Source organism: Castor canadensis, chromosome 9 (assembly GCF_047511655.1).
Source record: "Castor canadensis chromosome 9, mCasCan1.hap1v2, whole genome shotgun sequence".
Classification (NCBI taxonomy): domain Eukaryota; kingdom Metazoa; phylum Chordata; class Mammalia; order Rodentia; family Castoridae; genus Castor; species Castor canadensis.
Window position 1 is genome coordinate 36044278 of NC_133394.1, and position 26782 is coordinate 36071059.

At 37.9% G+C, this 26782-nt stretch overlaps 1 protein-coding gene across 2 annotated transcripts in view; it reads right to left on the reverse strand.

The window, feature by feature from the left end:
- Positions 1-24823, reverse strand: part of LOC109697671 (sodium/hydrogen exchanger 9B2) — a 47189-nt gene extending 22366 nt beyond the window's left edge. Inside the window, exons 1-5 of one of the 2 annotated variants that reach the window (XM_074041463.1) lie at positions 24463-24823; positions 11318-11452; positions 10292-10472; positions 4513-4683; positions 155-297 (exon numbers count right to left, since the gene is read on the reverse strand). In XM_074041463.1, coding sequence (XP_073897564.1) covers positions 155-297; positions 4513-4683; positions 10292-10472; positions 11318-11407 — 585 coding nt within the window. In that variant the 5' untranslated portion in view covers positions 11408-11452; positions 24463-24823. Of the gene's footprint in view, positions 1-154; positions 298-4512; positions 4684-10291; positions 10473-11317; positions 11456-24462 lie in introns of both variants that reach the window. The other variant, XM_074041464.1, reaches the window with a different exon arrangement.
- Between the last annotated feature and the right edge of the window lie 1959 nt (positions 24824-26782).

Consider the following 26782-nt stretch of genomic DNA (forward strand, 5'->3'; position numbering starts at 1 on the left):
GCAAGACAGCCCTGCATGACATAGATTCTATTCTCTTCTTGAGAATGTCATACAAAGTATCCACGCCCATTTCCTGAAGTTCAATGATTCTAAATGCTTGGAATATTGGAGAGACAAAATTCTCATCCAATAATTAAAAATTTATACTTTATACCTTTGAATCCAGACCAAGGCCAGCACGAACCAGTATGACAGAAAGGGCTATGCTTCTTAAAGAGGAAGACCACTTGTGCTTGATCTGTACATTATCACTGATGACTGGGATGTTTCTGATTAGAAACCCAGCAAGCAGCATGCCTTGAATGGAGAAGTCAAACAAGACTAGTTGGTTTCCAAATATAGAAAATATTTTCCACTATTGTACATGTGAAAGAGACTACTATATAATCTTCCTCTGTGTAGTCCTAGGGATAAAATTAACTTTTCATTTAAAAAATTAAAATAATATCATAAAATAAGGGGCAAAGAAAGACTTTTATACATACATTAAAAGAATAGAATAACTAATATTCCCCAATTAACTGAACATAAAAGGGAGAAAAAGCATGCAGCATTTGGAGAGAATGATCAAATCCTAATATAAAATGTTTTAATACAATGTCAGTTCAGTCATCTCTCTGTGTGCAAATAGCACTTAAAATGATTTGCAATGTCAGATTACCTGAAAGTGCTTACAAGGATTCTATTTTACCTTCATACTAGATAATTTAGTAAGAAACACATCACTCACTTTGTGAAGACTTTAGGAGAGATTTATGATGAAATGAACACTCCCTATCATGTCAGCTAGTGCCTCTTCCTTTATTCACTTGTTCAGAACTTATGGAATGCTTTTAGTATTTTAGACACTTGAATGGATAGTAGGGACAGAACAAAAAAATTCCACGAACTATACCTCAACAAGTTTTCATAGTTAAAGGGAGAAAGAAAAGTTAATAATCCCAATTGTATAAAAGCATGAGGGAGTGTCATATGAGAAGGGTGAGCAAGGGAGTCCAGAGAAGGGGAAAGGGAATGAAGAAGGGACTAGAGGAGTTTAAAATCTTTGAAGAAATCATAGTTAATTCAAAGGTATAAGAAATGACGACATGTTCTTGGAACTACAAGTAGTTGAGTATAACTGAAATTAAGAGGTTTGTAAGGAAATTCTGCCTCCATTCCTGCCATTTGCCTACACAAAGGGGAAAGATTTCTTCATAAAGACAGCAAAACTTCTCTCCTCCATTCATGTCCAGCATACATGTCCTCATAAGAACCACCTCACATGACTAAATACATTTACTAAAACTAGCATAGTTTACTTGAGTAGAGATAAATTACAAGTACAACTTTTTATGACTTGCTACAGACACCAGCATCTCTCATTGATATTTAAGCTAGAAGGTACTCTAAACTCTGAATTCTGCAGTTATGATCTTTCTAGAATGTTAAATAATTAATAGTATGAACAGGTCTTCAGTGCCCATTTTTAAAAGAAATAATGGTAAGAGTAAATATGCACATGGTAAAATTAAAACATTATGAACAAATGCAAAGTGACAAGCACATGCCATACCCCCAACTGTAACCCTCTATCTTCATTCCCCAATCCAAGCTCCTGTGATCATAATTAAAAATGATTATAGTTCAACCAAAATTTGACAAAAATCAGACTAAATGTAAATGCTGCTATTACCTGATTCAGCAGTCACTCACATCCTCACATCACTGATGTACAGGTCATCATAAATGTTGGTTGATATTTTTATTTATGTTAATGAGATTAAGATGAAAATGTAACAATGAAAATATACATCAAAATGTCACTTACTGTCAATGATGTGATGACTTACAATATAACGAGCCCTGATTTGTAGCATTTATTGATAACTTCCACCACAGCCAATTTTATGCTATCAACATGAGGTCACTATGTGTGGAGTCGAGAAGAGATAGGGAATATTACAGTAATACCAGGGCATTTCAATAATCTCAGGAGCACGGATAAGTGGAAACATGGTGAAACAATTAGAAAGTGATCAAGTTTTTTATTGTCGTACTGGGTGTAGGTACATTGTGGCATTTATAAATGTTCTTATAATACATCAAATATACTTGAATTCACTCCCTTCATTATTCTCTTTTATTCCCCCTCCCCCATTCCTGGAGTAGTTTCAATAGGTATCATTTTTCCATTTACATCCTTGTGTACACAGTATTTGCACTATATTCACCCTCCCATGCCCTTTCCCCACATCCTTCCCCCTTCCACTGGTACCAACCTCCCCAGGCAGAACCTGTTCTGCCCTCCTGTTCTCAATTTTGTAAATGAAAAAAAAAATGACATTTTTGTTTGTTTAAGATAGCTACACAGGGAGTTTCATTGTGACATTTCCATGTATATATGTATTACAACCCCAACTGATTCATCTCCTCTATTTTTCTTCTTTCTATTTTAGTCCCCTTTTTATGGTGGATTCAACATATTTAAAATTTCTATATTCATTCTTGTATAGAGAGTACACCAACCATATTCACCTTCTTAACTTCTTCTTTTACCCTCCTCCTCTCATATGTGACCTCCTCTTAGTGTGACCAGTTTTTCATAATATTACTGTATTTGTATTAGGAATATAGTCCACATATGAGAAAGAACATGTGACTTTTGGCCTTCTGAACCTGGCTAACTTCATTTAAGATGATGTTCTGCAGTTCCATCTATTTACCCGCAAGCAATAAAATTTCATACTTTGTGGCTGAATAAAATTTGATTGTAAATAAATACCACATTTTTTAAATCCATTTAACAGTAGTAGGGCAGCTAGGCTGTTTCCATAGCTTAGCTATTGTGACTAGTACTGCAAAACACATGGGTGTGCACGTGCCTTTATTGTAACCTGACTTACATTCCTTCAGGTATATCTCTAGCAGTGGAATTGCTGGATCATATGGCAGTTCTATTTTTAGATTTTTGAGGTGGCTCCACAGTGTTTTTCCATAGTGCTTGTACTAATTTACATTTCCACCAGCAGTGTATGAGGGCTCCTTTTCCCCCACATCTTCTTGATAGTAGCCATTCTAACAGGAGGGAGGTAGAATCTTAGTGTGGTTTTGATTTGCATTTCCTTATGGCCAGGGATGTTCAGCATTTCTTCAAGTGTTTTTTTTAGCTATTTGGATTTCTTTCAGTGAAAAAGCTTTGTTCAGTTCATTTGCTCATTTCTTCATTGGGTCATTAGTTTTTTGGGAGTTAGATTTTTGAGCTCCTTGTATAATCTGGTTATCAATTCCTTGTCTGATATATAGCTGGCAAAGATTTTCTCTCATTCTGTGGGCAGCCTCTTGGATTTAGAGACCATTCCTCTTGTTGTACGGAAGCTTTTTAATTTCATGTAATCTCATTTGTCAATCCTTTCTCTTTGTTGCTGAGTCAATTGAGTTCTATTTAGGAAGTCATTGCCTATGTCTATTAATTTCAATGTACTCCTTACTCTTTCCTGAACTAGCTTCAAAGTTTCAGGTCTTATACTAAGGTATTTAATCTATTTTGACTTGATACTTGTACAAGGTGAAAGACATGGATCTAGTTTCAGTTTTCTGCATACAAATATCCAATTTTTCCAGCAACATTTGTTGAAAAAGCTGTCTTTTCTCCATTGGATGTTTTTAGCACCTTTGTCAAAAGTCAGGCAGGTATTGCTGCATGGATTCATATCTGGGTCTTCTATTCTGTTCTACTGGTTTTCATATCTGTTTTTGTAGCAGTACCATGCTGTTTTTATTGCTATGGCTGTACTGTAGTATAGTTTGAAGTTGGGTATTGTGATAACTCCAGTGTTGCTCTTTTTTGCCCACTATTGCCTTAGATATTTGCGGTGCTCTTGCTTCTAGATGAACTGTAATTTTTCAATCTCTGTGATGAGTGTCATTGGAATTTTGATGAGGGCTGTATTGAACATGTAGATTGCTTTTGTTAATATAGCCATTTTCACAATATTGATTCTACCAATCTATGAGCATGGGAGATTTTTCTACCTTCTGTAGTTGTCGTTGATTTCTTTCTTCCATGGTTTATAGTTTTCCTTACAGAGGTCCTTCACGTCCTTTGTTAAGTTTATTCTTTATTTTATTTTTTTGAGGCTATTGTAAATAGAATTATTTTCCTATATTTTTTCTCAGTCTGTTCATTGTTGGTGTATAGAAAGACTACTGATTTTGGTAGATTGACTTTGTATCCTGCTACTTTGCTGAAGCTGTTTATGGTATCTAGGACTTTTTTGGTGAAGGAAGTGATCAATTTGGCTTGCATCTATTCTTTAATTAAGCTATCTAGTTGTAAGTTCATATAGTTCAATTTTTCAAAGTCACTACACTTAACAACTGATTCATAAAACTGAAAATTTAACAATTGGCTTTTGGCTCTAGAACAGCAAATACATAAATATTTTATTTCTTTATTTCCCAAAGCTTTCCAAACTACTATTTTAAAAATATGATATATTTTGAAGAAAACAGGAAGCATTCAGTACTTACCAAGAAGAGGAGGCAGTGGAGGCAATGTTGGCAACTTAATGAGGCCGAAAAGTTTACCTCCAGTGACAGCCAAATAGAACAGCAGTATAATTCCAAATAGGTTTCCTCCAGGAAGACATTCACTGCCAGTAATTGACCAAACCACAGCCCACAGAAGAACAACCATGGTAACTGAAATAAACCATGAAAACTAGTTTCTAGTTTTTGAATTTGTCATATGCAAATTTTTATATAATCTACAGTAATTTTCAATGTAAACATTGAACGCATATGCAAACATTTGTAACCATGCGTAACTGATAAAGACTACCAGTAATGGAAATCTGGGCAATTACCAACCATTTTAAGAAACAGGATGTTACCAGCACCTTTCAATCCACCTATGTGGCCTTCCCCAATCCCAGTCCCCGTCTTCTTCCACGCTGATAGAAGGAGGCACTACTTCTTTTTACCATTCCCTTATTTATCTTTATAATTTTATCACAAATATATCAGCAGTTAATATTATAAAGAGGAACAATTGATGTCTTTACTGTCTTCGTAGGCATATGAGAACACTTGAACTTTAATCATGCTCCAGTATTTAGTTCTACCTTGAATTAAGCATAATCATTAATTCTTTTCTACAGTTAATGTTTGTTAAGAATTACTCGTATGTTTACCTTTTTTTTTTGCTGTGCTGAGGTTTGAATTCAGGGCCTACACCTTGAGGCACTCCCCCAACCCTTTTGTGTGAAGAGTTTTCTAGATAGGGTCTCAAGAACTATTTGTCCTGGCTGGCTTTGAACCACAATCCTCCTGATCTCTGCCTCCTGAGTAGGTAGGATTATAGGCATGAGCCACCAGCACCTGCCTGCTTACCTTTCTTTAAAATCACCATTCATTACTGCATCTCAGATTTTTATCTGGGACAATTATCTCACTGTGTTTAGTAAACACATTGCTATTAGGGTGAAATGGGTTTCCAGTTTGAAACCTGTGTTTTACAAAACTGTATGCTAAAAATACAAAGGCTCATAGGAAAAACAAAATTGGGACAGACCACTACAAACTCAAGACTTGGGCTGGAGGCATATCTCAGGTAGTAGAACACTTGCCTAGCAAGCATTGAAGCCTTAAGTTCAACCCCCTACCCCAACAAACAATCCTAACAAAAGTATTAGCATAGTTAAACCTACACTGACATTATTATCCCACATGGGTAGTATGTTCTTTGCAAACTTAAACTTGAAGCCACATTTCCTAACTCAAGGTGTAGATTCTCAAAGGCATGGGTTTTGTTAACGGGCAGTTCCATTAAAATCTGATCCATATTGGTAGTCCTCTTCATCAATCAAAAACATTTTTTTTAACTGAGGGAAAAGTGTTGGCAGCTCCTTCACCTGTATAATTTCAGCTGTTTTGTCTACCTGCAGTAGTTTCATTAGAAGCCTAATGTGGAATGTTTATGAATTCTTGAGGTCCCTACACCAGCTACTTACTGCTTGAAAAGAAGGGCAACTCAACAGGAAGCTCAGCTTCTAAAGGATCCTGGTGTGAGGAAAGCCTTGATCATTAATGTTAAGAAAGCGTATACTCACAATGGAATTTTATGCAGCCATGAAGAAGAACGAAATGTTATCATTCGCTGGTAAATGGATGGAATTGGAGAACATCATTCTGAGTGAGGTTAGCCTGGCCCAAAAGACCAAAAATTGTATGTTCTCCCTCATATGTGGACATTAGATCGAGGGCAAACACAACAAGGGGATTGGACTTTGAGCACATGATAAAAGCGAGAGCACACAAGGGAGGGGTGAGGATAGGTAAGACACCTAAAAAACTAGCTAGCATTTGTTGCCCTTAACGCAGAGAAACTAAAGCAGATACCTTAAATCAACTGAGGCCAATAGGAAAAGGGGAACAGGTACTAGAGAAAAGGTGAGATCAAAAAGAATTAACCTAGAAGGTAACACCCACGCACAGGAAATCAATGTGAGTCAATGCCCTGTATAGCTATCCTTATCTCAACCAGCAAAAACCCTTGTTCCTTCCTATTATTGCTTATACTCTCTTTACAACAAAATTAGAAATAAGGGCAAAATAGTTTCTGCTGGGTATTGGGGGGGGAGAGAGGGAGGGGGTGGAGTGGGTGGTAAGGGAGGGGGTGGGGGCAGGGGGGAGAAATGAACCAAGCCTTGTATGTACATATGAATAATAAAAGAAAAATGAAAAAAAAAAGAAAGCGTATACTTGCTCTTTTCCTTGTTTTCTATCCATTTTGCCTTCTCTTGATATTATTTGACATGAAAAATAGCAACATGACAGCAAAATTATGCACGAAAATGCAAATTCCACATTACATTGATACAATTCTCTATGTACCACTTCATACACCCTGTATCAGAACATGCAGCATTTCTCATGAATTTATTTAGTACTAAATTATTAATTTTATTACCTGAAATTATCTTTATTCTTATTCTTAAAAGATAGTTTGTCTAGGCATACCTCAGGTTTACTTCAGACTCTAGGTTGAGAGGTTTTTTTGTTTGCTTGTTTGTTTATTTTTTTGCTCTCCCTCAGTTCCTTGAAAATATTGTTCCTTAGATATCTGGCTTTCATTTTTTTTTAACACTAATTTTGGCTCTTTTAACAAATTCTTTTCCTTTGGCTGTCTTTAATCTTCTATTTTGGTTTTCTGCAATTTGAAGACAATGTTTAGGTGTGGCTTTTTGTTTCTTAGGACTTACACTGTTTTAAATCTATTCTGGAAAATTTTCTTTATTTTTTCAAATATTTTCCTAGTCTCCCTATATTCTTTTTCTGTACTGAGATTAGACAGTCACACTGTTTCCATGTTGCTAAACCTAGTTTTTGTATTTTCCATCTTCATGGGTCCTACATTTTAGGTAATCTCTTATAGTCAGTTCACCAATTTTCTTTTCACTTTATCTGCTACCTAATCTATCCATTGAGTTTTTAATTTTAATTCCTGGACTATATTTTTAAATTTCTCAGAGTTCAAGTTGATTCTTTTTTCAAGTCTGTTCATTATTAAAATAGCTACTTATTTTGTTCTCATATTTGTTTTTTGTTCTTTAATTTCTGAATAAATAACATATATAAAATGTTTTATATTCTACTTCCTGGTAATGCACGTTTTTGAAATACCTACTTTTGGTTTCCTTGGCCTGTTGTGATTTTTATTAGTTCTGTTTTTGCAACACCAAGCTCTTCCTTGAGTTCAGTTTGTGGGAGCCTTAGGTTAACGTGAGTTCTCCCACATAGAATCTGAATTTGCTTCTACCATGTGCTTACAAATTTACAATGCAGGATCACTCTTATATACACATTCAGATTGAGGTGTTTTTTTTTTTTTCCTGTGAATCTGGCTCTCAAATTAGGATGAATTTATACATTTTTAGAGGCAAACACCTCCTCTTGCCAGTCTACAACCAATATTTAGAATAACAAGTTTAGTTGCAGGCCTTATCTTCAGGCCAATTTTACCTCAAATTCACCCTCAAATTGGCTTGTAGTTTTATGTGGGAGAAGCAGAATCATGTCTTGTTATTACATGTCACCCAACCTGGGCAAGCTCTCACTTGGCTTCCTGTGTTCTCAGGATTCTCAAAATCATTCTCAATTTCACTTGTGTTTGGTAGAAACCTCTAGGGAGAAAGCCGCTTATTTACCACTCCTACTTATATTTTGTTTTTGGTGTCTGATGATTACCTGTTTTTTTTTTTTTTTTCAGTAGATCAAAGTACATGAAAAAGACTTAAAGAATTTCTTTTGGATGTTTTCATTGGTTTAAGTGATAGATTTGTTCATAGAATCTTGTACGAGTTGTGATTTTTTTTTTTTTTTTTTTTACTTTAGAGGCCAAATTCAATTTCCCTGCTTCTACACTCTCACACAATTGTTCCAGATTTTCTAGGCTTAAGATGTTATTGCAATAAAATAACTAAGGGGCCTTCAGTGTTTTCCGATCAAGTACACAGGCAGAAATTTCTAGACTATTGGGGGAACAACGGGTAAGTACGTTTTTTCAGCTACTGAATTCTACCTTATTATAGCATAAACTCAACTTTGTACTAAATTTAGCAAGGTAAAATTAAGAGTTTTCACTTTTCTACTTTAAAATCACTTTAAAAAAAATCTTAACTCTCCTTTCCTTTCCCATACCCAAAATACAGTTGTAAATACATGGCAAGCGTAGATTTATATGGTTTCTTTAAACCATGTTTAAATCAGTTAATAACTTACTTCTCATTTAAGATTTTGGAAAATCATATTTTTGAATGCAACATTTACTTCTTAAGAAGAGGCTTATAAATAGTAAATAGGCACAGGAAGGAATATAGAACAACATACTCCTATAAACCTCAGAAGTAGTACAGGAAAACAAGGGATGAGGTGTTCATCTACTGGAAGCCCCATTTTTCAGGCAGCTTTAAGAACAATGATTACAAAGTTTTTAAAAAAGGGGTTCTCAAATCACATCATTCGTTTCCACCCTTTTCTTATGCAATCTGTATCTGTCTCATTATAAATTGTTAGACTAGAAATATGCCATATTTTGAATGGTCAATGTTAAAAAAAATATTAAAAAGAACAAAACAGGTATTAAGTGATCTGTAGCCTCATCAACTAGTGCTTATTTTGGAACCTGATTTTCTCTACATGTTCTAAATAAAGTTTGAGATTTTCTTCCATACTAGTACAAAACCTTACTTGATTTCATTAAAAACATTACCAGAGCCTAACTATAACATACTGTACTTGGCTCTCATTGTCTCAAATGAAAATAATGAAAACGTCTTTCAGCGCTCCCAACTGAAATACAGCCATCAAGATTTGACCCCCAAGTTTGAGCATGGTGATACATGTCTGTAATTCCAAGATTGGGAAGCTGAGGCAAGAGGATTTCAAATTCAAGGCCATTCTGGACTATATAATGAGGCTCCATCTGAAAAAAAAGTTAGACCTCATTTTTCAGTAAATGTATATCCCATAATAATGATGTCATTTTTCAACAAGAATTTTGAAATTGTCTTTAAATTTGCTTTTGTAGACAATTTTCAAACCTCTTCTCTTTTTCCTACTATATTGTATACTCCTTAACATGTACATACACATATTCTTCCTTTATGTACAAAAATGGCATCAGTAAACCTGAACATCAATTTATTCATCAAATTTATAGCATAATAATATTTGGCTGCCTCCAAACATCAAATCCATTCCTAAAAGTCAAGTATATCCCAACTGTAACATATTCAAAATAGTCTGAGATAAATTCCCCAGCATCCAAAAAAAATCAACAAAGTTAATGGCAGCCGTACTGAAATAAGTTGAATTATAAACCAAGATCTTTACTCATAAAAACAAAGGGATTCATTTGGAAGTAAAAATTGACCTGTATTTGCTCAGATGTTAATTGCATTACTTTAAAATAATACAACTAACAGGTATGTCGTGCTTTTCTGTTTACAAGAGATTTTGGAAACATTTTTCTCATTGGAGTGCTAAAGAATTCTATGAAGTTATTTAGATAAGAAAAGGAAGAGTTCCTTGATCTTTGTTGTTTTCCCCTTCTTGCTGACTTGATTGGTGGTGACCACTTTAATTTTGGAAGCCTTGGGTTGAAGAAGGAGCCACCTGCCATTGTGAATTCACCTCGGAGTTTTTACGTAAGAGAGACGTAAACTTTTTATCTTTTAAACCATATGATTTTGAAATTATAACTTCATCTTTTATCTTCTTGCCATATACATCCTTGCCACATACATACCATTTGTTATTACTCTGTCCAGTAAACCATGCGGAGGGCAAGCCAGGATTTGTGTCAGTCTTTGCAAACAACTTGATTCTGTTGGTGTTTCCTGTAGCTTTTTTTCACTGCTATTTAACAGGTTACTTCCTTCTGTTGGTTCGTTTCCATCTATACCTTTGAGGTTCATAACTGTCTCTTCCTGCATTTAAAACAGTTTTTAAAAATTCTTAAAACTGTACATGTTCTACATATCTTTATAGTTACTGATTCATCACATTACAAATTAAATTGCTATTCCTGGAATCAAGGATAATATTTTATAAGGAAAACATACAACTTTATTACTAACAAATCAACTGTGCTTAGAACAAGAACTATGTTAAGAGTACTTGGCACCAAATTACAATTTTTAGAATTATAAATGCTCGAGTTACATAAAATATACATTGTGTTCTGCAATACTGGGTTCAAAAACTGGCATAATTAAGATATAATTTAGGGCAAAAGTTGTTACAAATAGTAAAGTGGTTCAGGAAAAGTTAACTATCTGTGATGAAAACCAATTCACATTCATTAATGTACTTGAACTTAAGAAATAAAAAGAGGGAAGAAACCAAATTCATATCAGGGATTAAGCCAGGAACACAAAGCATCTCTGAGGTTCTCCATTTTGCCAGCCTCAGGTAGGGACAGCTGATAATGACCTGAGTTAGGAAAACTGATAGTTACAACTACCCTGGACTAAATGACTGCAGGGATTAAGAATGGGGAGAAATGGAGGGGTTTTTTTTGTTGTTGTTATTGTTTTTGTTTTGTTTGAGACAGGGTCCTGTTATGTAGCCCAGGCAGCCCTGAAACTCATGTTCTTCCTGCTTCAGCCTTCTGAGTGCTGGGATTACAGGCATGCATGATCATGTCCATCTGGGAGAATTGTCAATTGAGTAGTAGAGAAGTAGGAGAACACAATTCTGTTTCACTTGGAAATACATAATCTGTTTCTTTAAGATATGTCTGGGATTTTCTGCATATGAATGGAGATTTTACCTGTGTTTTTTGCTGCATAGAAGTTGTATGATTCTTCCCTGTGGAGGGTTTTGGATGTTGATGTTCAATTGTTTTATCTTCATCCTCCATGATTTATAATTACAAAGATGATGATACAGGGAAGAGGAAGAAAACCTGCTTTGAAAGAGAAACAGTACAGACACATAGCAATAATGTGAAAATCTTTGTAAACAAATGAGTACATTGTCCTTATTTCTTCCCTGAGAACTCTCACTGGCTAAATCATTTAAATTAGATTATTCTTAACTTTCAATTGATTTTTTTTCTTTGATTCCCATATAGTATCTTCATTCTTATCAACCTTTTCACTGATCTTGAAAAAAGCTCTGGTTGACCAATCATTTTCATTTTTCCCCACATTGTTTTTTAAGTTACATTTCAAAACATTCAGAGCAATATCACTACTGAATTGTTCTCTCTCTTAGGTCAGGTCAGTGAAGCAGGAAAGCTCTGTGTTGATATGAAGAATCAGTCACCAAAAGGAAATCTCTGCATTCCATCATTTTCAGAGAACCAAGAGTCACGAATTCTAGTCTGTTTCTTATTTCTAAATTAAAGTTTAAAAATGCACCACTATTGATCAAGTAGCCAGAGTATCTTATGCACTGTGACAAGTGCCTGGTAGTCTCTTGCTAGTCATTGTGGGCAATTTACAGATTAACGAAACACCTTCCTTATTCTCCATAGGCTTACAATACACCAGGAAAAATAAATTTATACTGAGAAACTAAAAAACTTGCAATGCAGACTATAGGCTGATTCAATACTCATCCACTTCAACCTCTTATCCCTTGGTTTCCTATGCTGTAGGGGACAAGAAGTCAAATATTCCAGTTCCTACCCACTTGCAGCTTGCTATGGCTATGTGTCATAGTTCTGCATATGATGCAGGGATGGGAGTCCCTGGAGAGGCCTTGAGAAGCTCATATTTTGTTGTACTCTTTGTCCTCTAACATTTCCCTTTCTCCTTCCTAGAATATAGATACAATGTCTAGAGGAACAGCAGCCATCTGTCAACCATGGTATTGAAAGATCAATAGGATAATGGATCATTACAACAGGAGAACTTGGTTCCCTGAGGACATCTGCAGCATCAGTCTTGGACTACCAAGATTTGAGATAATTGTTTAAGTCACTAATATTCAACTTTTCTTTCTTCTGTACCTATTCCTAGAAAACAGAAATACCTATTTTCTATGCCTTTTCTTTTTTCCTTATGTAAGAAGTATAATGAGTATTATAATAGAGATATAAATTACAAACTTTGGCAGAACCAAAGGGAAAATTATGTGAGAGAAAGGAAAATCTGATTCAACACATATTGGAGTACCTGATCCTGATGTGTGCCAGGCACCATGCTAGGCCACAAAGATAAGGATGAATTAGATATGACCCCTGCCTCAGGGAACCATTTTCTCAGTTTAACAATGTGCCATGATGTTTGCATTTGAAATCTCAAAGAACCTCATCCTCTTATATCACCACCACCACAATTTTGCTTCCTTAAAAAAGCACAATGTTAATCAGAGTGGCATCTCTAAAATCTTCACTTCGATTTTTATTCTATATGAAATATATGTGTGCATAATGATATCTGTGTGTGCATATAATTGTTTAAATTTAAAAACTTACTCCATGTGGTGGTACAGTCTTGTACTCCCAGCACAGGGGATGGGGGGCTGAGGCAGGAAGATGGAGAGTTTGAGGCCAGCTTGGGCTACCATAATGAGATATTATCTCTAAATAAATAAATAAATAAATAACAAAAAACTTACTCCAGAATTTAGGCTGCAAAGAAAGAAAGTCATTTGATAGGAAAAGGTTGGGCTCAGAGAACACTGGTCCTAAAAGTGTGTAGACTTGAAAGCCAGGGAGATGAGGAAAACAGCTGGAGTCTGTATTGGGAGGTTGAAAGTAAAGAGAGGTAAGGTTATAGAATTAGATTATCATATCCCAAACCAGGGCATTTGGCCTCACCATGAATAGAATGACCCCCTAGTATCATAATAAGTAATGAGATATGCTGGTTCTAGAGTTGAACACACTTGGATGGACCTGAATCCAACTACATCATATACTAAATTACTTAGCCTCTTTATGAGTAATAGTTCCAGCTGTGCACATGGTAAGCATTCAATAGTGTTGGTTATTGTTTGTCATTTGTATTCTTCCTCCTTGATTATTGTAGATCTCTAAGAATCTTTTTGCTTTTTCTAATACGCATGACAAGATCGCCCACATCTTAAAGAAGTTACTACTTAATTCCATTGTATTCATTTGGTCATACTTTTTAGCCTCCTTCTTTCTAGGCCAACTTCTGTTTTGTTTTGTTCTATAACAGGGTCTTCCTATGTAGCCCAGGCTTGCCTTGAACTGACGATCTTTCTGCCTCAGCCTCTTAGTGCTAGGATTACAAGGCCACCTTCTTGATCAGGTGGATGTAACAGTTTCTACTGTCATTTCTTCACCTTTCTCATAAATAGAATTCATAGAAATTCTTACACAGCATCAAAGAATCAACTTTTATCAAACTCTCAAAATCATCCAACTCTGCAACCTCTAAGAACATTTTAAAATAGTAATCAAGTACAAATGATTATTTGCAGTAGTCATAAACTATTGGTTAAAATGAAACTTTTGAAAATGTACTTTCTTAATGTTATCTTGGTCCTTTGAAACATAATAAAAACTTGGCACATTGTGCAACATACACTATCTGTGGGAATTTATATATATATATTTTTTAAATTTTTATTGTTTTATTATTCATATGTGCATACAATGCTTGGGTCATTTTATATATATATATATTTTGTTACAAAAAGTTTCCTATCCACCCTTAATCATTATGGATGTCAGAGTACTTATTGGAGATCAGGAATATATTAAAAGATTGGTATTTTATTTTACCTTTTCTCTCTGCAATAAGTCCAAAAAACCCCATACAACTGGTCAGTTCTGTTTATTCTCTACTGTGTTACTATTTCTACAACAGTATTTAAGCCATCTGTCTCACTTTAGAAACCCACTTAAATTTAGAAAAGATCACAAATATGAGAGCTTTACTGAAGGTAATTGTGTTCATCCTATGTACTATTCATAGTCATTGGATCTTGAAATTATAATGATAATTATAATGATAATTGAGGAAAAAAATAAAGCAAATGCACAAAAGTGACCTTTGAAGGGCCATAAAAAATGCCATTACATTCTTAGTAGAATGTTTACAATCCATACTAATAGAGATAATCTTAAGGCCTCTCTAAAGCTCTTAATGACTTTACTCATCTGGTTTTCAAACCCTTACAAGATAAGATGCTATAAATTAAAGTGCAGGAAAAGATTGTTGTGATAAAGGTAAACAGAGCAGCGTGATTGACAGATGACAGAGGAACAGATGGAAAAGATCATGGTCTGAGAGCAGAGAATGTGAGAATAAATACCTTGTGACATCCAAGACAAATCTTTCTTCTGAAGGATGAAGAATATCTTCCCACAGGGAACATCTGTAGTTTGGGCCTGCCAAGCATACCTTACCCCCATTTTGGTAATGCTACTTTCTTTTCTGGAATCCTCGTATCCTCTGGAACCATCATATGGTTCCTATGAGACTTATCCTTACCTCTCTAGCTCCCATGCTCTCCAGAGCTCCAGAGATGAGAACAGCCCTGATCAGTGAGTGAGCTCTGACCCCCAGCCATTTTAATGGTTTCAGACAGGAGCACAGGACTCACACCTGACCTGTGAGTGAGCTCAGGGTATATACTGAAACTATTGGGCAAAGACAGAAGATTCTCAATATGGAAAAGAGAGAATGAGAAAGCTACAAATTAATAACCACCCTGTTGGAATATCTGAAGCAACTATTCTTCTATTAGATGAGCCATTAACTCTTTTTATAAAGCCACTTTAAGTTGGGTTTCCATCATTATCCACCAAGTAAATCTTCAGTAAGAAACCTCACATTTGAATTAGACATGAAAGATCTTCTGTATAATTACAGATGTTTAGAAAGGTGATTGTTCATCTTCAAGAAAATGAAAAGAAAAGAGGGTTGGAAATTTTGCCATTTTAAAAGGCACTAAAATATAAAGATTATTTATTTATTTACTTATTTATGGTGCTGGGGTTTGAACTCAGGGCCTCTCTCCTGCTTGCTAGGTAGGCACTCTACCATTTGAACCATTCCACCAACTAAACTGAAACTTTTTCTTTTTGAGGGGCAGGGGTTTGAACTCAGGACCTCACGCTTGCTAAGTAGATACTCTACCACTTCAGACACCGCTGGTGGCTCATGCCTATAATCCTAACTACTCAGGAGGCAGAGATCAGGAGGATAACAGTTCAAAGTTAACCCAGGCAAACAGCGAGACCCTATATTGGATAAAACCCATCACAAAAAAGGCTGGTGGAGTGGCTTAAGGTGTAGGCCCTGAGTTCAAACCCCAGTACCACAAAAAAGAAAAAAGAATATATATATATATATATATATATATATATATATATATATATATATAGAGAGAGAGAGAGAGAGAGAGAGAGAGAGAGAGAGAGAGAGAAGCTGGTGGAGAGGCTCAAGTGGTAGAGCTCCAGCCTAGCAAGTGCAAAGCCTTGAGTTCAAATTTCAGTACTGCCCTTCCAATAAAAAGTTTTAAAAAAGGAAAACATATAGTACAATTTAGAGATTCTCATTAAAGGGAATGTTACACAAACAAAAATAAGGTATTCAACAAAATAGGTGTCAATTATTCACAAAATCAATTTAAGTGAAATGCATTCTTTTTCGGTAGTGCTAGTTAAACGCCTTAATTATTTTTTCTTGTGTTCATGGAAATCTTTTAAAATCCTTATACTAAACTATTTCCTCGGTTCCAGAGGAGATTCAAGGGAGCCATTAAAAATAATCTGAGATGCTGGATGTCTGAGATAGAAAAATTTAAAAGTGGGGGGAAATACAGAGGAACTAGTTGGTTTCCAAGTAAAAAGGATCACAGATTAATGGAATAATAAAAGTTGGGAACACCTTTAGAAACTATCAAGTCCGACTTCTTTAATACACAAATGAGACCACGAAGGCCTACAGAAGTTAAATAGTAACATAGACAATATCAGCCAAGCCTGACGCTAAAATTGTATAAAAATCTGTGAAATGAGATGGTTCTTTATATCTGAGTTGTTTTTTGTTTGTTTGCAGTGCTGGGGATTGACTCCAGAGCCTTGTGCACACTAGGCAAGTACTCTACTACTGAGCTATATCCTTATCCCTTTTAATCTATATATTTGACTTTATGTAATTTCTGCAAAATCACTGCATTATATTTTTATAGTTTCAGCTATAATATTTTTCTTAAAATCCCACTTATACATACTATATTAATTGTAAGCTTGAAAATATAGCCCAAAAGCAAATATCAACATTTCTGCCTTCTACTTTGTATTATCTTCAGCTTTACTCTTCCCCATTGTTACAAATGTGTATCAGTCAGCTTTCCATTATATGATAAAATTCCTGGCATAATCAACTTGAAAGAAGGAAAGGTTTATTTTGTGTGGTTTCAGAGGCTTCAGTGTATGGTCACTGGGTTGTAGCTTTGGGTCTATGGGGACATAGTGCATAATGGAGGGACTGTGTAATGAAGGAGTCCTGTTTACCTCATGGTGGCCGGAAGCCAAAAAAAAAGAGAGAGAGGAAGGAAGGAGGGTTTGGAATTCCAGTATCTCCTTAAAGGCCATGGCCTCCGTAAATGAACTTCCTTCCTCCAGTCCCCGTGTCTCAAAGGTTCTACCACCTCCCAACAGCACCACAGACTGGCAGCCAATCCTTTAACACAATGGCCTCTTGGGGCACTTATGCAAACCACAGAAGAATGTTATAGAGTTTATTATAAACAACACATCATTAATTCACTTAGGTTGTACAATATTGACAGCAAAATAAATGCAATAACTTGTTGTATGACAAATATTGCTTATATTCTCTGAATTATTTAACTGACTAAATGGTAACTTGGTATTCAGGTATGCCTTAAGATTCTAAGAATTTAGGAACCTTTCTTTTTTAAAAATTCTAGTTAGATTGAGATGTTTGAGAGGTTTTTGTATGTTAGTAAATTACATAGGAGAACTAAAGGCCAAGTCTCTTTTAGATAAACACTAAAAGTACCTTTACATGGAAGCAACAGATTTTTTTCTGCCCTTCAGTCAAGATATCACATTATTTAGACTGATATACCACCTACAAATTATTAGAAAAAATTTATTCCGCTTCAAATGGAAAAATGTTATAAATCTCATAAGTTCAGGAAATGACATGAATTTAATCAAAGTTCTTTGGCTCAAATATCGAGTTCAGGAGAAAAATGAGGTCTTACCTAATCCAAGAGATTTGGTTGTTAAGTCTACTGTGACTGTACACTTGCTTGTAGGTTGCTAGGTCAAGTATTTTCTAAAAAGATGTACAAAGGCTATTGGCCATTCACGACTGTCATTAGATACCTAACATTGAGAGTTTCCCACAAGATGGACACACATCCTTAAAAACTGTCTTAGTCAATTTGAACTTCATTTTCTAGTGTCAGAGACATGTGCCACCAAAATTAGAGAGCTGCAACTTGAAAGTAACAGTCTCTTTATTTTTCCTTCATACCTGAGAGAAAACTGCACTCTGGTCAAGAATAAGAAAAGTTTTATATGTGTGTGTGTGTGCATATTTGTGTAAGCAAGCAAACAAACTAACAAAAACAAGTCTGTTAACAATTTGCCTTCAAGAAGGCTTTAGGTCAACCAAAGTATACTTACTGCTATCCCCATTCAATTAGATCATGCATGGTTACTTAGGTTACTTGTTTTAATTACTTTTCTAACTGGGCCAAAAACAGTGACATAAACAACTTAAAGGAGGAAGGATTTATTTTAGTTTTCAGAAGCGTCAGCCCATCGTGTCCGGAAGGTTGGTAGAGCACAGTAGTTCACATTATGGTAAGAGGAAGCTTAGGGAGGGAATAGAAGAATGGGAACGGCAAGATATAGCCCCCAAGGCCATGTCCCCAGTGACCTACTTTTCCCTACCTCCCAATAATGCCATCGTATTGTGAATTCATCAAGAGATTAATCCATTCATTAGATCAGAGCTCTTATGATCTGATCATCTCTGGGAATGCCCTCACAGTCACTCCCAGAGGTGTACTTTATTAATCTAGACATTCTCAATCTAATGAAACTGATAATCAAGATTAGCCCTCATGCTTGTCTGTGATATGAATAGTGAAACATTTAATACAGGAATCTTATGGTAAATGTGCATATATTGCTAACTATCATTTCAGTGTAGATGTTCCTCCAAAACTGATGTTGACACTCAACTCATAGGATTAGGATTAAGAAGTGGGAACTTTTGAGAAGAAAGTAAGTAATGAGTGTTCCACGCCCATAAATGGAATTAGTGCTCTTATAAAAGAGTTTGCAAGGGGCAGTCTAGTTTCTTTTGCTCTAACCCTTCTGCCATAGAGGACACAGTGTTCCTTCCTTCCTCCACATGAAGTACCATTATGCAGAGAGCAAGCCCTTACCAGACACTGAATCTGCAAGCACCATAATCTTGGAATTCTCAGCTTCAGACTGTGAGAAATAAATATCTATATTTATAAATTATCCAGCTTGTGGTATTTTGTTATAGCAGCAGGAATGGACTAAGACAATTGCTTGAATATTCTAGGTACTATATTCATGTATTTAAAAGAGCATGATTGTTCATTAAATATTCTATAGTGATTAAAGTAATTAACACCTTCTACATTTGGTGTTCACCCTTTCATGTGTTGGAAGAATAGGTTTTCAGGCTCCTATATATAGTATTTCTATGTAGAACAAACATTCCAGTTTCTAGATTCTGTTTACCAACTCTAATCTAATGCTCATTTCTCAAAAGAAGCCTTACCCAGCAGTGAGGAATTTAGATCAGGCTGAAGAGAAGGGCTAAAACTGCCTTTGACAATTAATTACTGAAATGACTAAGAATGTTTTCCTAAATGAGCATGACCTTATCTGAAAGTATTATGTGTGTCGACCACACTGGGTCAAGTTACCAAAGCAAAACAACTGCTATGCCATTTGGTTAATTAACCTAGTGATTTAGTTGACTCCACATGAATTAAAACACTATATAATGAGATATGAATCAAGGTAATTATTCCAAGGTAAGGAGGGACACAATACTTGCTTCTTTCTTCTCTATTCTGTCTGTCCACAAGGGCAAATGTGCTAATCAGAAGTTTAACAACTCATTTTTAGGTCTACTGAAATCAGAATCTCCAAGGGTTGACCCTCCCCGAGTGTGGCAAACATGACTTACTGCCTACCTAAAAGTTCAGGTGTGACAGTAGGCTCCTTCCTTGGCTCTAGTGATAAAATCAGACTTGGTCAAAATCAATCTTTGTAACACCATTCCTTCCTTTTTTGCCAGTTCTTGGTTTAGGGCAGAGCAGGATTAATTTTTATACCAGTAGAATTTATAGGCAAAGCTATCAGGGGCTAGTGGGTAAGACTTTCTAATAAAGAGTGGAAAGAGGGTCCTCAAATGTCTACACGTGTTGTGGGAGGTGGGAAGTCATGGCTATCGAAGGGGAAATGTGTTTCTCAGAACTCTAGCAGCCAGCATTCATCTGTGAAGAAAAAGTCCAGGTAAGCTAATCACAGAAAGCAACTGAGAGCCCTGACATCACTGGGCCACTACACAAACTTTGGGTCCACCTACCTTCAGCCATCTTGTTGTGTGAGAAAAGTAAATTTGTACTTTTGAGGAGACTTTTGGCCAAATGTTTTTACTAAGCCAAAGCAGCTTAACCAAAGCAGCAGGTAACTTTGATACAAAACCAGCTCTGAGAAGCTTATGTCTCACTAGCTTCTTGAGACATTGCCAAGTCTTCACAGAGGATGAATGATCAGCACCCTTGCTGGGAGGTCAGAAGAAGCTGGAATCAAGCCTTGAAAGAGGACCTAGTTTTGTAAAGAAACTAAAGAAGACCATTCCAGACAAAGAAACTGTATGAGCAAAGGACAGTGTGAAAAAGAAGGTATATGTAGGGAATTCTATGCTTGTCTGTATTAACTAAAACAAAATGTCAGAGATAGCCCTAGCCAAGACATCTTGAGCAAGTTGCTTAATCAGGCTGGATATATTTCTTCATGTGACCCCAAAAAGCCTTATCTGTGAAGGTTTGGTCCCCAGCTGGTGGCGTGATTGGATCATAGGGTGCCAACTTCATCAACAGATTATCCATTGATAAGTTCCATAGCCAAATGAGACATTAAGAGGAGAGCCCTAGTTAGAGGAAGTAGGTCGGGGGGAGAGGTGGGGTACTTGCTTTTTTTTCAATAGGGAATACTTTATTGGTTTCTATAATCAACTATAGAATTAACTATAATTAACCACCATAGTTAAGGCCTTAATATTTAATACAGTGCTTTTCTCCATGTGCAAATGGGAAAAATTTGATAATTTCTAGACTAATATAGTTGCTAATTCTTGTACAATGCCAACTCGACACACTAAACTGGGATACTTTTGCCAAAGTTGACAGGACAACTCCCTGTATAGCTATCCTTATCTCAACCAGGAACACTTGTTCCTTCCTATTATTGCTTATACTCTCTCTTCAACAAAATTAGAGATAAGGGGCAAAATAGTTTCTGCTGGGTATTGAGGAGGTGGGGGGAGAGGGAGGGGGTGGAGTGGGTGGTAAGGGAGGGGGTGGGGGCAGGAGGGAGAAATTACCCAAGCCTTGTATGCACGTATGAATAAAAAAAAAAAAAAACAAAGTTGACAGGACAGGTAAAGTTTCCATAACTTCAAATTATGTATACACATAAATATGTATATATGCCAATAATAGCAATATATTATACAATAGCAGCAACAGCTTTTCCAGGTTCTGCTGTCATCTTAATATAATTATAGAGGCATCTGGCACACCTCATTAAAAGGGGCATACCTTTCAGTGGGATACCTTGTCCCTGGACTCTGCTTTTCAGTCTGTCTCTCTGTTTCCTGGCTGCCATAAGGTGAGCAGCTTTCCTCTGCCATGCCCTTCCACCATAATGGTTCTACCTTGGGAACCAACTGACCATGAACTGAAGTCATGAGTCATGATATATCTTTCCTCTTTTAAGTTGATTTTCTCAGGTTTTTTTCTCACAGCAACAAAAAAGCTATTTAACATAGTGGTAATGCCTATGTCCCCCAAATCCTAAAACAGTGTTAAATACATCATAGAGTAGCAATATAGACTTTCTTACTCCTTTATCTTTTTTTTAATGAGATATTCTTTGAGAAGGAAGCCATGTACATGCTACACTAAAGAGCACAGATAAGAGACATTGGTAAATTCAGACTTCATAGAAGTCACAGAAAAACAAATAAAAGAATTGATGTTTTAAAAGACAAAGAGCTTTTATTATGTTGCCAAGTTATACTTAAGAACTTTGCAAGGATTTTCAAAACACTGTAGAACTTATCATAATTATATCATAATTACAGTTTACTTAACACATCATGCAAAATACTGAGAACATCCCTTTTTTACACAAGTGCTTACACAGGCATCTCCACCTCTGCACATACTACATTGTCAGGCTTTATGTGAAAAAGATGTAAGTCTTTTTCCCTCAGAATAAACCATCTATCTGTTCTGTCACTAGGATTTGTACACTGACCAAAAATCAGCAATATCCAAATTATCAGTAAGTCTAGTAGTTGGTCATGTTCCAGATATTCAACAATCTCTTGTAGAAAGTATTCTGTAAATGTTTTCAAATGAAGAAATGTTGCACACTGTTCTTATAGAGCAAGAAACCTCAGAGATCTAGTCTATGGGTCACGAATGCCTTCCAAGGCCACGCGGTCATAGGTAATGTGGACAAGTGGAGATGGTCTAGTCCCACTGAAGTCATTCAAACCACTGCAGGCCCTTGGCTCTAATCCTGTGGTTTCACTTCCCAGCTAATCAGTTGCAGACATTAGGCCTCTTAGAGGCTATATAGCAAGCATACTAACCAAAGTTTTTAAAAAAAGCAGAAAACAAAACACTGCAAGTATTTTAAGCAGACAGGAGATTCTATAAAAAGGAATTAGGTGTTCATAAGATTATTGAAGTGTTAAAGGTGGAGGTCTAGGCTGTGTCCCCAAGAATGATTTTAAAAACACTAGTAACTAAGTCATCCACAAATGTAGTATTTCTGCCACAATCAATGGCTTATAAGCAGGCATGGTAGTGCATACCACTTGGGAGGCTGAGGCAAGAGGACCACTAGTTCCAAGCCACTACATAGTGAGACCCTATCTCCAAGGGGATTAAAAAAAAAAGAGGCTCCACAGAGCCTGTGAGGTTCGAGACCACCACTATAGCTGTAACCCAGCAAATCTGGAATCTTGAAACCATCCAGATAGTGAGCACAGAATATGTTCATCACCTCCTTCAACTGACTTTTTTGTTTGTTTGTTTTTGGAGGGGGATTCTAGCTGTGTAGCCCAGGCTGGCCTCAAACTTGCATCTTCCTGCCTGAGCCTCCTCAGAGCTGGGATTTCAGGTTGTGTTACCAAGCCTGACCCCCCTTACCACCTCTTACGGCCACAGGGCTTGTGCTTCAACATGGCAAGATGAGTCTGGATGTGTCAGCTGCTGTAAGGGCCTCCAACACCCAGTCTGGAGACTGGACCCTCCTTGCCAGCAGAAAGCAGCTAAAAATAGCAGGACGATGGCCACTGCTTCACCCCTGCCTTTGAAACCTCAGGCAAGGCATCAACTTGCCAGACCCTAGCTCTACATCCAGAACTCAAATGGAAGAAAGTCTGAGGAATGTTTTCAGTGTTCTAGCTTCTGCTGCACAAGAAAACACACAAGTAGGAGATGATGAATGCCAACTTCCACAACCACACAGCTCGCTTGAATAGAGGTCCCAGAACTGACACCTAAGCCACTAATTCAACTTATTCTATCATGCCACTATGAAAGCCCCCAAAATGATGAAAATGTAGTCTTTCTTTTTTGATGGGACTGGGGTTTGAACTCAGGACATCGTGCTTGCAAAGCAAGTGCTCTACCACTTGAGCCACACCTCCAGTCCATTTTGCTGTGGTTATTTTGGAGATGGGGGGGTCTCGCAAACTATGTGCCTAGGCTCAGCCTCCCAAGTAGCTAGGATTACAGGCGTGATATGAATTAATATCTCTAGCATAGCATGAATTATAACTACCTAACTCCTTGGCACAGGTACATGCAGGTATTTGTTGAATTGAAATATTTCATTCCTGACCTTGTGAAAAACAGTAAACCAGAATTCCATAAGAGTACTGCGTAGCAGCAATAACTGTCAAGTGGGGGCCTCCATTACAGGAGGAGTGGACAAAACTGGTTTTAGTCTTTCAGTGAAAACAGAGACGACCTGTCTAAGGCACCTTCTCTGACTCTATTTGGTGATTTCTTTCTCTCTCTCTCTCTTTTTTTTTTTTTGGCTGTACAGGCGTTTGAATTTGGGGTTTCCTCCCTGGCCAGGCAGGTACTCTACCACTTGAGCCACTCCTCCAGCCCCAATGGTGTTGATTTCTTGACGCTGAGAAGCTAAAAGGGGCAACTCCCTGCCATTAATCTTTTGGTGCAACAAATCCAGTCTAGGGCTGTAGTGGCTCAAGTAGTAGAATACCTGTCTAGGAAGCCTGAGACCGTGAGTTCAAATCCCATTTGCACCTACACACACACACACACACACACACACACACACACAAAATCACACCAGTCTGGAGTAAGGTAACAAGGGTGAGATACCAAGCTGATACTTGGTAAATAAAAAAGCCACAGCTTCAACAAGCAGGCATAATATTCTCCACAGGATCTGATGCTATTTAGCACCTCCAGTGTGCTGAAGTAAAACAAAAAAAGAAAAGGAAAATCCCACTCCACCAGCATTTAACAGTAGTAGAGGAGGAGAGGAGGAGAGAGGAAAGGACGAGAGGGAGAAAAGGGGAGATGGGGAGAGAGAGGGACAACTGAGCCCTCGCACAGCCACTGCAAGGCCTACAAGGCTCCCTGGCGGGCGGTTTGTTTACCCTGGGCGTCCCAGGGGCTTCTCACCAGGCGGTGTCTAGGGCAGGCGATCCTGTTTAATTCGGCGGATTAGGAAATGAGCTGCAAATCTGCGGGCGCGGCGGTGCCTGCTCTAGCCACCCGCGCCGGGGTTCCCGGTGGACGCATCGCCCCCCGCGTGGGGACAAAGATAACGGGGCGCGGTGAGGACTCTGGGCGTCTCCGCCTCTTCCGCACTGCCTCTGGGGAGCAAGCCTGGGCGGGTCTGGCGTTGCGGCCGCAGCGTGGACTTGGGGTCCCGCGACGTGGGTGCCGTGCCGGGCGCGTGGCTTTCTCGGGGCAGGTGGCAGCAGGTCAGGGTGCACCGCGACGTCCCGCCGACCGGTGCCCGGCCGCGCGCGTCCGCGGGAAGCTCCCGGGAAGCGTCGCCAGCGAGCGCGCCCGGCTCCCCGGAGACCGCGAGCCCCGCGTGCGCAGCGCCCGCGCGTTAGCAGCCGGGAGGGAGGGAGGGCTAGAGCCGAGGCCGCTTGCTTGATCTGTTGTCCGCTAAACCCACTGCTCGACTCTGCATTTTTATCCCACCTTTTGTTGTACGGTTTAGAAGTGTGTGCTGCGGAGACAAGAATTTTTCCCTTCTGGTGACAAATGGTCTTGTAGTGCCTTCCGTCTCTTCCTTATAACACGTGCCCTTATTGCTATATTGTTTCAGACCCTTCCATCAGCACTTCGATTCTTTTTCATTTAATTGTCACTTCCATTTTTGTGTCTTCCTTTCCTTCATAGTGCCCCCATGTGTTATGAGTGAGTGTGTGTGTGTGTGTGTATCTGCGCGCGCACCCCTTACCTGCTTTGCACTCCTTTAAGGAAGGGCCAATTTTAATCTTGCTTTTCAGTCCAGAGGTTTATCCTCAAGGAAATTCTCCACCAGACAGAAATCACTCATCTTCTCTCAGGTTCTCCCTTGTGATGAACCTAGGATCTACCCAGTAATCCTTCTCAGAGCATCTAAAATGATTATTTTCCTAAACTGAACTCTTCCTCTAAAGCTTGCAAAAATCTCTCAAACTTCCTCTTACCAAAGGATTGAAATATATTTTTCCTTTGCCTTCAGTCATATGGTTTTCATTAACACATCATCTGATTTTGATAAAGTGAATGTGAAGACTAGCAGGGTAGTTAAGATCTGAACCCCCACCCCCACCCCCAGATGCCAGAAAGGCTAGATGGCAATTAACACGGTAGTTAACACTTTGCCTCCTCCAAAGAGGGCATGGGGAGATAACCGGTTCCAACCAGTTCTGAAGGCCTGAGTAGTGTAGCCCACCTGTCACTTTTACTAACCTTTTAGGTGTTTTTGCCTACTTAAGGTTTAATAAATAGTACTTGTGCTGGGCACAGGTAGCTCACGCTTGTAATTCTAGCTTCTCAGGAAGCAGAAATGAGGATGGCAGTTCCAAGCCAGCCATCTATTTCCAAAACAGCATATAGTTTGAGAGACCCTGTCTCAGAAAAACAAACAAACAAACAAACAAAAAAAACATACACACACAAAGGGCTTTCGGAGTGACTCAAATGTAGAAAGCCTGCCTAGCAAGTGAGAGGCCCTGAGTTAAAAATCCTCATGCCTCCAAAAAAAAAAAAGAGAGAGAAAAGAAAAAGTAGTACTTGCAATTATGAGTAGGGATATGCAGTCAGAAATAAGTTATATAACATTTGGCTGTCAATCAAACCTTCCAGTCACCTTAACATAGGCCCCAAGGTTTTGCCAGCCAGCCTGACCCTAACCACATAAAATCCAGATAGACCCCAGGCTCTTGAGCTACTGAGTCCACCATTTCTCCCTTAGTGGTGTTAAATTTTGCTTTCAATAAACCTTGCTGCTTTGCTATATACACTCCTTGTCTCTGAGGTCAGTTCTTTAATATCCGCCCCATGGTAATCTTATGTGATCTTTTCCCCACTCCATGCATTTTAGGGAGCAAGCCAAGAGGTAAGGAATGCTTCCATGGGATTTCCCTTTCTCCATGCCTCTGCAAACTTTTTAGGGGGGGGACAAACTCTCAGTCCTCACGGGTGCCTTCCACATGCTTGCAGCTCGTTTAGCTATTCAAGACTGTTCTTGTGCCACCCCTTCTCTTGCCTTCATGAATGCTCACTCCATTCTTTCTTTGATAACTCCCACAACTGGAACAGCGTGCTCACCTACTTCTTATTTTGCCCTTGCCCAGTCCCTGGGGATGGCAACTCAGAGCCGCCTCTCTATGTGTTAGACCAGGGCTCCCATAGTTAGATCCCCGAGATCAGAAGTTCAGCTCCCTCTACCCTAAAACAATGGGCTTCCTGTTAATTCATAAAACAGATGGTTGAG